This window comes from Lepidothrix coronata, unplaced genomic scaffold (assembly GCF_001604755.1).
Source record: "Lepidothrix coronata isolate B3197 unplaced genomic scaffold, Lepidothrix_coronata-1.0 Scaffold120, whole genome shotgun sequence".
Classification (NCBI taxonomy): Eukaryota; Metazoa; Chordata; class Aves; order Passeriformes; family Pipridae; genus Lepidothrix; species Lepidothrix coronata.
In genome coordinates, this window is record NW_016690300.1 from 155,150 (window position 1) to 167,693 (window position 12,544).

The window sequence follows — 12,544 nt, forward strand, 5'->3', positions numbered from 1 at the left end:
TGCACCCAACAAGATGGCACCTGCTCGAGTGAACAACCACGGGAGGGGAAGCAACACAGACAGGGAAATAATTCAACACAGCAGCCAGCAAAGGTCCAGAATAATGGGGGGAAAAATAGGCTAGCAGCAAAAAGGAAAACTGATGAAGTTGCCTGCTAGGAATGACTTGAGATGCCACCAACAGAAGGAAACTTACTGAAAGCAGCTTTGTCCACAACCTGCTCCCACGGGCTCCAAGGACAACTCCTGCTGGCGTTCTTAGAGATGGCAGCTTGTAAGGCAGGTCCTGCTGGTCACCTCTGTGAGGAAAACAAATTTTAAGAAGTCAGGGCAACATCTCCCTGCATTTCCCATGCCTCCTCCCACCAGGGCCATTTCAAACACCCAGACAAGTACCCAACCTGACCACTCTTAGTTAAAATTCGCACTTTGTCTGACTACAAGTGTAAATTTGTCCTTCCCTGTCTCACTTGTGATTTTACTGCCAGTGAGGAAGAGAAATGCTTAGATTTTCTGCAGAGGTTCACACAGGTGCAGCCTCTTGTAGGGGGTATCAAAGATCAAATATTTTGAGGTAATTATGTTCCTGAAGGGAAACTGTTTTTTTTCAGTAATTTTGCTAAAAAAAGCCATCTGAAGAAACTGCATCAAAAGCTCCTGAACGCTGTTTAAAACATAACAGCCTCTCCTGATGTTTGCCACGTTGCATAACTTGGGGTGTTACCTGTGTAGAGACAGCTTCAAAGGCACAGAGACCACGGGATGTCCTAAGGAAAAAGAGTTACCAATTGCAAACACTTTCAGCTCCTGAAAATTAGAGAAAAGTGAAGGGCTAAAAATTTTCAAGGAATTGCTTCCACTAACCCTATCGGGTTGCTGTCTCTGGGCATCATGCAGGAAATAGCACCTCCTCTCTTTGCCCTTGGTCATACCAAAAAGAAACAGAATTAAGAAACAATATTACAAACAGGCAAGAGAGGCTACCAACAATTGGTTACATCCCTAATAGAGCACCTTTTCCTAATTCCTTAAAAATGTTTTGTCAAGCCAGAGTTTTTCATGATTTAAAATGATTTCACATTTAAAAGGGAGAAAGCTGAGCCACTCTAAGGTAATAAAGGAGAACAGATACACATCCACAAGAAACTCATCCTCTTCGGTAACACAGTAAAAGAACACACATTTTTCTTCAAAATTTTATTTTAATTTAAATTATGGGGCCAGCCAGATTTTTTTGGATACGAAACGCATTTTCCTCAGGAGAAATGAAATGCTACCGTGGAAATAGAATTACAATTGTATACATCTCTTACTTTAAAAAAAAAAAAAAAAAAAAGAAAAAGAAAGCCAAACGAAAAACCACTCGCATTTAAATATCTTTTAGTAATACCCTTAAGCCTTCAAGCAGATAAGAAACCACTTCCAGAACAAGTTTTTTAATACGAAGAGCACGTCAAAGGAGCTTTAATTTAAATACAACTTCTTTTCAAAAGCCAACATTCAAATGTTTCCACATATTAAAAAAGTCACCATAGCCGTTGATTCCAAGGCATAATATAGAGTAACCTCTACCCCAGTCCAAATGTTTTCACTTCTTGACATATATAAATCTTTAGCACATCTACGTCTTTCTAAAGAGGAAGCCTTACATGTTTATGGTGAGTAACTTGGCAAATAATGTTTTCCTCCACTCAGCTATGATAAACCAAAATATAGTAGACTGTTAGTACTGAACTACAATACCACCTCAATGCCTGTGATTTCCAGGAACAGTAAGCTGTTTTCTTTCCTGTAGGCAAAATGATTTGGTTTGCAAAGGAAATGTTAAGAACCTTTAAAAAGACCAATTACAATGTTAAGAGCAATTTTAAACAACTGAGTGAATACACTCAGTTTTCTGGAGCTCTCGGACTTCCCTTGTGAAGGCTTTCAGATCAGCTTAAACGTCACTGATTGCAAAGGATTTTCAATGGGAAGAGGACAGGAAGCAACAAACATTTTCTAGAGCATTCACAATCACTCAGTCATGCAGAATTTGAACTTTCAGACCCCAATCCGTAAGTTTGCTTGGTTGTGATCTTAGAGTTACTATATGATGGATAGATACAATTTCAATAACATCATTTAGCTATATTTAGTAGATTCCTTTTGTATGGTCACAGTAACAAAAACATGGTGCAAAATCAGTTGGGTTTTCTGTTTTTCATACTGATAGTTTGCAACATTGAAGAACAAAATCAAGAAAATTAAGTCATTTTGTTATCCTAGGACACCTACGAAATTGTTTCTTGAAGTTGGAGGGGATTAAATCATTCACTTACACAACTATTGTACTGAGTTATATACTGTAAGAAAGAAATGACGCACTGCAGGCTCCCCAGAAGTAAGAGGGATCGATATTAATTTAGCATAATCTTTGCCATTTGCAGAGCGGGTGAGTACAATGCTAGTTTAATTAAATAAGGCCAATATTATCCAGTAAGAATGTAGTATAAAGGGTTCCAGTTCTCTATTTCAGCCTACCCTAATTGATGGCACCCCATTAGATGAGTGAATACAAAGGATTTGTTTGGGTTTGAGTTTTTTTTTTTCTTTCAAATGCTGCAGTACTTAAGATTGTTAAATCAGCATTTCCATGTGATCTGAAGTATTCAATTACACATGAGCATTCATTTTGCAAAACTCAATATTAGGTAATAGTTACAGACTAATACAATAACATTCCTCTGCTGTACAAATTAAATCATATTTTAAAGAAATGAGCAGCCTAGGAGTTATATACAAAAGAAACCAGCAAGCATTGTTGAAATGAAATGCAAAATGTCACTGCTAGGTCTACTGTCTGAAATACCTTTAAAGTAAAATTAACAAAAACCCTTAGAACATATTTCCAAGTTTACAAGTCAAGTCTCAAAAAAATCAAATCATGTCAAAAAAAATTCTATAAAGCAGTGAAAGGCATATATACATTTTCCTTATGAACCTCGAGATTTCACTCTTTTAAAAGTTGCTAAGTTTCAATATCAGTTTATTTGCAAGACAACTGTTTATCCCAATAAGCTCACATCTTAGATACATTTCCCCTTTGATTACAAATAAAGCACTGCACATTTTTTTTTTTTAATCAAGGCATATAATCTTATACTATGGTGCCAGGTATGCACAGGTCACATTGTGCTCATTATCTCAAACAAGGTAAGTGCAAACATACAGATTTGTTCAGATTTGCAAGCATGCAACCTGTTACTTAACTACATTAATACCTTCTCTCCTAAGCCAAACTAGTATCTATATGTTTGCTTTCACGAACCTAGAATCTTTCTTTTCAGGACTCCTAAAACAAGCAGTGTCTTTGAATTCTGAAATGACACAAATATCAAGAAAGTCCACATTGTGCAAGAAAGCAGCAGCTACGTTTCTCAACTTGGACTAAAAATGAAAAGAGAAAAACAAAAACCGTTCACTGAACAGCAGATTAGCAGTAATGTTCCTCATGAATCGATAAGAGTGCCTGATGCTGAATATCTAACAGCAAATGCTGAATTTGGGTTTAATATTTTAAAGGTTTATTGGAGATTAAGCTTCTTGCTGTGCTGGTCTCTTCAAATCCCTGATCTGTTTAACTAAATAGGTCTTCTCATCATTAAATTGTTCATCCTCGGTCCTGTCATTCTGAAACTTGCTGAGGAACTCAATAAGTTTGGTCTGGTTCTTTAGAAGGATGTCTAATATAGGCTGTGTCTTGTTAGGATTGGCTACAAACACCTGCAAGAAAATAAAAGGCATTGAGCACAAGAGTGAGAAACAGTTAAAAAAGTTAAAAAAAGTTAAAAAACAAAGCTATCCAACAAAATATCGATGACCACAACTTAAAATTACATTTTAATGATTCCAGTATCCTACTGGATATCCAGAAAAAAATAATGGAGTATATGCAAGTTTTAAAATAAAATCACTCCTGTTTTCATCAGGACATAAGCTGAACACCAGCACCAAGTCAATTCAGTCTGTGGGAGGTGACCAACCACAATACCCTCTGCAGAAACCACTGAACCATGGTTAAATTCTGTAGCAAATGCATGGTTTCATATCATTTACAGCATCAGATGGTATCTCACAGTTCACTACAAAGTTCTAGATCTCAAGTTATAACTCTTAGCTGCTTGTCTGCTGCAAAGTCAGAAGGCATCTGTTATAATGTGCAAATTACATTACAGGCTTTGAAATGTAGGTGACCTGACTAAAATACTGCTGTTCTTCGAAGATCATGCAGTATGATAAAAACACTTCTGAACTCCAGGGTGCTTCATGATTTTGTATTAAATCATGTACTCCTCCTCATCTTAACTGCACTTCATCCTTCTTTATTCCAAAATTTTCTAAGAGAGATCAGAGCGACAATCGTATGGAACTCCCCAAGTAGTTTCTAAATAGTTTTCAAAAGACACTAAGATATCTTTGTAAAGATGGATCATAATAAAGGCAAATATCAGCACTCCCTTTAATCACTTAGCAGTCATTAAGATAAGCTCCAATGAGGCTCAGCTAAATACTTTACTTAATTAAACAACTTCTGGTTGGATTCTCATGGTTTTTTGTTTCATGGTAGGGTTTTTAAACATACCTTAAACACATGGAAGGCCTCAAACTGAATGTTACGACTCTTGTCTCGTAGAAGGTTCATCATTAGTTTGAGATTTTCAGGTTTACTGATGTATTTTGTCATAATTGTGAAGTTGTGTCTGTCCAATAACAATTCGCCAAGAAGCTAAAGGCAGAAAAAAAGTCCAGATGGAAAAATTACTAACACTGGACATAAGAATCAACTTTTTCATAAGTGCTTTCAAACACCCTAAGCAGCTGACACTGGGCTGTAAATACAGTAACAACAGAACTCCAGGGTCCCAAATTTCAAAGTGCAGGGTGCATTTTCCTCTTATTTAAATTATGCAGTTTCTCCTTCTTCTCCGAAAGTGAAAAATCACCTTTGCTCTCCCCTTGTTAGGAAATGAAAACGAAAGAAAAGTCTTTCATTCTTTTTTCCCCATGACTTCATTACTTTCACTTATACAGAAGCTATTCAGCAACAGTAATAATGCCTTAAAAAAACATAAACCAAAACCTAAACAGGTTAGTACTTCAAATGAGAAATATTTACATTCCTTTGGCTACGTTCTTTGTCCAAAGGGGATTAAAAGGATATTCCCCACAAGGATCACCTTTGCTACAAATTCTGTATTACATTTACATTCCCTATTGCTTACCCACTTGAATGTAAGATTAGTATTGCTCTAGACACATCTTGTGAATCTTTGTTTAAAAATTATTTAAATGTGTCCAGATTTGTTGAAGTGAAAAAACCCAACAAAAATAAAGATACTTGAAGAGCCATTTCTTCATAGGGAGAGAAATTACTTGGGTCTGTGCTGGACACTAAATAACAAAAGGACTGAACTAAAAAAAAAACTAGTTGATCCCAAGAATTCACATGTAAGAAGAACTAAAACAAACACTATTGAAGGCAGTTACATAAGCCATTTCAAATAAAGTGAACTCATCTTGAAATTAAAAGCTTTCTCTAACTTTGCATTTAATAAGAAAATGAAATTGCCTTACCTTAAGTGACTGTCTCTTTGTCACATAGTTTTCTGAATGAAGTAACTTCTCATATTCACTGAAGAACTAAACACAGAATAAAGAGAAGGGTTAGGACTTTTCCAAGTGTCATAGTCACTCTTCTTCTAAATTATTGTAACAAAGTGGAGGAGATGCCAATCCCTAACAAAAACATAAACAAAATCTGAAATCTCAATCGGTTCCTGTAAGTCACTACTGTTAAAACACTGTATATGCTTTAAAAAAATATATATTTGCTCTTTTAGGAGCCTTCAACGTTTAGATTTCAATGCAGTGAAAGCAGTTACCTTATTATTTCTTAAACTGTAACAGGAATAGGCTGCCCAGAGAAGCTGTGGCTGCCCCATCCCTGGAAGTGTTCAAGGCCAGGTTGGAAGAACCTGGTCTAGTGAAAGATGCCTTGCCAATGGCAGGGGCGGTGAGGTGGAACCAGACAATCTTTAAGGCCATTCTGTGATAGCTCCTGGCACTGGTCACCTGTAATTCCCGGACTCCCAACAGCAGGGAGAGGGATATCCTGGATTCCTTGGCGTCAGGGGAAAGGCAAGGGCTCCCTCTACCGAAGAAATCAGGCCGAGCACCCACAGAACAAGATGCCCGTTGCCTTCTCCTCCTTTTATCCCTTTCTACATTCAACAACAGGGTCGTGATCTAAATTTTACTGTTTTGCAGAAATTACTGCAAGTTCAATTGTTTTAATATCATGTGGAAGTTCACTAAACAAGGAGTAAAACCACCAATTCCTTCAAATAAGATGTGCAGCGCTAGAGAATTCTAAATACTAAAACAGATCTGCTCACCCTATCGTAATGCTGTTCCAAAAATTCTGCACTTAACAACTTGTGTCTTGTAAGCAAATCCTGCAAAAAAGCACAAACCCAATATTTTAACTGAAGTATTTATACAGTACATAGACATTCACATTAAACAGTGAGTACATGTATGACATTCAATAGAAAATTTTGCTGTTTCATTAAACTGAGAGATTTAAGACATGAATGCAATTACCTGGACACTGCTAAGGATCTTGGCATCACTTAGGAAAGATCTGTGATGTGTTACTTTAACTCACAGATAAATGGACTGTGGAATTATCACTGAAGAGTGCTATTATGGATCAAGGCTGTGCTCTGCACGTAACTACACACAACCAAGGTTAAGACCTACTATTTAATGTTGATGAATATTATGCTAATACTCCCATAACTCAATGGTTTAGGGCAACAGAAAATTTTCCCAGACAAAGCAACAGCATCAAACATACTCAGGGTTATAACAGAATGAAAAGGAGTTTGCTCAGTTGAGGAGTTGCAGACACAGATTTAAAGCCCCTGGCACGGAAGGGCACACGTTTTCAGGTAATGCAGGATAGTTTACATCTTACTCTCTAGAACAAAATTTGGGGGAACATGGTATATATATATTTAAAGGTATGTCTTGCATTCTGAGAAATAAGGAAGAGCAATGTCCAGCCCACCATTTGCATCATACCTTATTTTTTTCCCCCCTCTCCCAAGGCCTGTTTTGCCCAGGAAAATCACACAGAGCACCTGGGTTCACAAAGAGAACTACAGAAATAATAATTCAAGGCTGTCAGTGATTACCTTGAAGGTGGCAAATGCATCGGAAGCGATGTCAAACGTTGACATCTCCACGTATCTGAAGAAATCGTAGAACTGTTCTGACCACAAGATTATTTTAGCAAGTGGTTCGTGCCGGATGCATTCCCTAAGCATTATTCCACAATTTAGAGCAATTTCTGGAGATTCGTACCTATAAAAAAAACCCAAAACAACCCAAAGACTTTTTACAAATACTTTCACAAGTTAGTACTGCAACACCACACTGCTAATTACAGTTTTCAATACTACCAAGTAAACAAAACCTCAATAGTTAGAGGTACTTATTTTTCTGCACTGGACTCAATTTTTAAATATTGCTACAAAATATTACTGAAATAATTGCCCATTACATGACAAATTACAGCCAATTCAAGTGAATTTCACAAACTGAGAAACAAGGCTAAATAAATATATTTTCTTTGTTCTCAAAAATCAATTTTCTTGTTCCATATTGGTAGGATTGCAGACATCTGGAAGAGCAGTAAATTATTTCTGTCTTGAAAGCTACTTGCCTCAACATGACAGCAATTTACATAAAACGATCCATATAACCAGGAAGGATCAATCATGCTGGACACAAATTCACATCTCCTCATTCATTAAACCACTTTCCAGCATCACTGGCTGCTCTACACATTGTGGGGTTCAAGCCTCTGGAGCAGTCACAGACTCTTATATACCCTCCTGCCTCCCACCTAAAGAATCCTTCATCCTACACCATTGGAAGGGAATCAAAATTCACCAGAATAATTCAGGAGCAAAGTATCATTGTGCATACTGAGCATTAACTATATTATCATACAAAAACATTGCCTTATAAAATAATTTTCATGTAAAATGGTGCAATACTTTCCCATTCATGGAGATTTGAAACCTACTGAACGTTTTGCAACTTATCCAATAGTATAAATTTACATAAATCTGTCTCAGTTGGATGTAACCAGATGTAACATCTAAGCTGCTAAAGCTAAATGCCCATTTCAAACATCCTGACTTATGAAAATGAGTTCCAACAATCCCTGTGGGAATAAAGCTCTCTGAAGGGTGACAACACAGACTAAAAGTGAGCAGGAATTTGTTACATCCCTCATTCACTCACACAGCAATGAGAACATGCTGAGAAAGCAGTTTTCTCTCTCTGCACCTCAAACGTTGTTGCCTTCTTTTGTAAATTATTTTGAAGAAGTACTGAATCAGTAATTTCTTTTGTCTTATGCCACAATTAATATTTTTGCCCCTCTAACATTTAAATCACGCTTTACCTCAAAATTAGGGCTGCAATGCAGGGGGAAAAAAACCCAAAGCAGGCCCTCTGGCAGACAAGTGTAGATCTTATGGTCATATGGTTTGGTAATTATAAAACTACTACTTCAAATAGCTGCACTTTTAAAATTGCGTAGTAATGTTTGATGAACTTTTGTATCCCAAAATAACACACTGGAATTGCAATTTTCAGGACTATCTTAATGCTATTAGAAATGTGAGCAATTCCTTTTGAAATTAAGAGAGCACATTCTCAAATTTTTTAAAAATCCTATTTTAATACAAATATATTAACAACACCCGTTGTTAAAACATCCATGTTTTGAGAACCACAGCTCTACATGCCCATCTTCAGTATGGCACGACCCTCCAACATCCAGTACATAAGATAATATAAGAATATCCAGCACACCCAATAATGCAAGAACAGAAGAAGCAGCAGCCATCTGGCATGCACAATATGCTTCAAATTATTCATTTGGTCAAGTTTGAGTTGGTGTGTTTGTGTCTCTACAGGAGTATAAATCACTGAATAAAAAGTCTAAGACCAAACTAAGGCCAGGGGATAGGCCAGCAAACTAGAAATTACAGTGGTTAAAAGGAAAAAAACCCCAGTCTTCAACTCTTGATAAATTCACAAGGGAATAGTTTAAATAGGCTCAAACACTATACTGAAGGAAAATGTCTGATTACCCCAGTAAGAATATTTTAGATTACTAACAATTCTCAATTTTCAGTTATATTTCGTGCAAAAGTAGATTGTTGGTGATTTATTACTCAAATTTTTCTTTACTTAGTGGAATTACAGACCCCAAGACCAAGAAAAAAATAAAATTAAAAAAACAAGCATATTGCAAAAGAAGAACAATCATGTCAGAACTCTCTGCTTCTCCATGAATCTAAAAACTCCTTACTTCATGTGAAAGCATATTTATGCTTCGCAGTGCACATACCCTTTTAATAGCATGAATAATATATTCTGTTGAGTGCAGATGTATTCGACTGTGGGAGTCCTTGTACCAATTTGTCTTCTGAGAATGTTGTTGAAAATTTGAGCAACATCTTTCTTGCCCTGTCAAAAACATTGGCAGTTAAACACACAACACTGAAGTCCACCAGGAACGTTAACAATTGAACATTGTCATCACCTCATGCAGTTGTACTGAGTTCTGATCTTAAACAGATTTAATATTATGTTTCTTTATGCCCATTTCAAATATGCCAAAGCACTCAAAACATTACATGACATTGCAGCCAGATCATGGGTAATTTACACCAAGAAGTAAAGCCAGTTGATGTTTCATCAGATACTTCTATGTAGCATCAATCTTCTGGGCTTATTCTGTACTTGGTTTTGCTAATAACATAGCAGTTTTTAACTGTGCTCTTGCCTGAAAGTGTGTTTCTTCAATATTCCATTATCCTCTTCCCTTATCTAGGAGCACATAATGCCATCATTAAGAGTGTGCAGAGCATTTCCAACTTCAGTGTTAACATCCCACTTAGAACTTCATAAGTAAGTAAATAAATAAAAAAACCAAACCACACACAGGAATCATCCACTGACCTAAAATGCAAGTCTCACATTTTTCAATGCATAAAAGAAGCATAAAAAAGACCAGGATGCTGGGATTCAGTAGAGATTATACTAAAAAAAAAAAAATGCACAAGGATAGCACCAAGACAGCATAAAAGGAGCTGGGAATGTTCTTTGTTGAATATATATACACACACATCTCCTATTTATTTCTTCTGTCAGACAACAGGTAAAGATGACAAACTGGCATAGACATCTAAAAAAAGCTGATTATAAATATAAGTACTTTTCACTGTCACTCGCATCATTTAAAAGCCAGATTTCTGCAATTAACTGTCCATTTTGGATGGAAACAAAGACACCTTCAGGATTATGTGTTATCAGATCTAATCCAGAAAAAGACTAGGCAAACTTGTACTAAGCTTGGACTTGCAAATAAAGGCCCGTTAAGCGACTCCACCTAAAGGTTCTCTATATGTTATAAACAAACCCCATATGTATATAATGTTTCTTGACAGGCTCTAACTGTACTAGAAATCTCCTGAGTAACACCAGGAAGCTTTTGAGTAAATGCAGGGCATATTTAACTAGCAGGAATTTTAAAAACAGCAGCAATTATTTAAAATTATTTCCATCTTCTAATCAATGTCAAGCAGGCTGCATGAGAAAAAAATGAAATGTTTATGTTTATAAAAATGTAAGAGCACTGTAGTTTTACAAACGGCATGTTTGTGAATTACCACGGACAACTCAGTTAGAGTGTTGTTTTCAGGATGTAAGAGATTGTTTGTAAACGCTGTTTTCTCAATTACAATTCCATTGAAAGCCAGCCCAAAGCAACACCAGAACTCTTTGTCCTGAAATGAGTAGAGCTGCGTTCCTAGAAATCGCTTTACTCAAACTCCACATAATACAGTCATCAACCATCATTCACTAACGCGGCCGGTTTTGCGCTGGACCTCACAGTTTGCTTTGGATTCCCCAGCAAGAACAGCACTTCCTTATGCATATAATTGAGCTGCTGGTGGTACACAGCAATCCCAGAGGCAGCTATTGTCAGAGGGATGCATTGCTAAGTGACCTCATGGCCTAACGAGGGCAAACTGGCACCGAACCCTGTGCCAACCGTCACGGCTGCGAGAGGTGAGAGGGACACTGTGCCTCTGTTGTCCTACCGGCACAAGGATTCAGCCTCCCTTACCCAGAAGGTATTTTGGGGTTTGGCTTTTTCTTTTTCTTTCTTCATTTAAAAAAACAAAAACAACAAAAAAAAAGAACCCTAATTCCACAAGAGATACCATCTCTTCTAGAGACACACTCGTGCAGATCAGCCAGGAGATAACAGGTAAGTTTGTAAGACTGGTTTGTAGATGGTTGGGTTGACTGCTTTACCTGGAAAACAGACTTCCAGAGAAGGGCATAATTTTAAACAGGCCTTTACATACATACAGCACAGGCTGGACAGTCACAGATTGTTCATTAAAACATGAAATCTGTTATTTTTCCAGTTTTTACATATTACTTTTCTGGGCTTTTTTACCATACCAATTCAGGTTCAAATACATTTGAGACAGTTTAAGAGACAAGAGTGAACAGTCCCTGCCTATTAATTAGTTGTCTCTTCCTGTTCTACAAGGAAACCTTCTTCAGAAATTAGTGAAGTTCTTGAAAAAAAAAAAAAAAGTTTAGTTTATCACTGAATGACGTCAGGCTGCAGTGGAAAGAAGGAAAAAATTCAAGACCTACTCTTGAAGTTTAAAAACCAACAGAAAATCAAACATGTATTTCCATCAGTAATGGAGAAACCATTTCAAATGAGGCAAACTCATAACCACAGAGATGTGGGATATCAAAGCCAACATCTCCTTGACTTTGTGACAGCTGGAGCACATCTGGAGCACATCTGGAGCACAGGTGTGTTGACATTAATTCCAGGTAACAACAACAGCTGGACAGTCTGCCAGATCCCAGCCTTACAAAGCAGGCTAGGTCCAGCCTAGAAAGCAGCATGAATGACTTTTCTCTCTCAAGGGGGAACCGTCATATCCTCGTGTAACAAAGCAACACAACGTCCACAAGCAGGAAACAACTCACGATCTTTTTAAGTCCCCTTAGAATACAAAGCACAGTTCTCCTTAACGAGAACAAGCCTGCACAAATTGTTTTCATTCCTCATTACCAGGAGATAATGAAGGTTTCCTTTGCTCATAACTGGGCTGGGTAAACACCAAGCTGATACAAATCTATAGAGGTCAGCAGAATCCAGATGATGTTTCATGATTTCCTTTCCTCAGCAATTAAAGGCCGTCACATTTCAGCACTTCCTCTCAGCTTTCCCAGGTCTCCTTGCTTATTTAACAACTTGAATGTTTTATGTTTGGTATAAACAGTTGTGTGTACAGGGAAAAAATACCACTGTATTATAGTTAAACACAAATCAGAGGGAGTTATGGGTGGGGTGGAGGGGAGAGAAGAAAGAATTGGG

At 37.1% G+C, this 12,544-nt stretch overlaps 1 protein-coding gene across 3 annotated transcripts in view; it reads right to left on the bottom strand.

The window, feature by feature from the left end:
- Nucleotides 1-1,182: 1,182 nt before the first annotated feature.
- CAB39 (calcium binding protein 39) overlaps nucleotides 1,183-12,544 on the bottom strand; it is a 41,948-nt gene continuing 30,586 nt past the window's right edge. For all 3 annotated transcript variants that reach the window (XM_017825572.1, XM_017825575.1, XM_017825574.1), the window contains 6 exons: nucleotides 9,476-9,594; nucleotides 7,242-7,410; nucleotides 6,438-6,497; nucleotides 5,617-5,682; nucleotides 4,625-4,768; nucleotides 1,183-3,765 (listed from right to left, as the gene is read on the bottom strand). In XM_017825572.1, coding sequence (XP_017681061.1) covers nucleotides 3,577-3,765; nucleotides 4,625-4,768; nucleotides 5,617-5,682; nucleotides 6,438-6,497; nucleotides 7,242-7,410; nucleotides 9,476-9,594 — 747 coding nt within the window. In that variant the 3' untranslated portion in view covers nucleotides 1,183-3,576. The remainder of the gene's footprint in view (nucleotides 3,766-4,624; nucleotides 4,769-5,616; nucleotides 5,683-6,437; nucleotides 6,498-7,241; nucleotides 7,411-9,475; nucleotides 9,595-12,544) is intronic.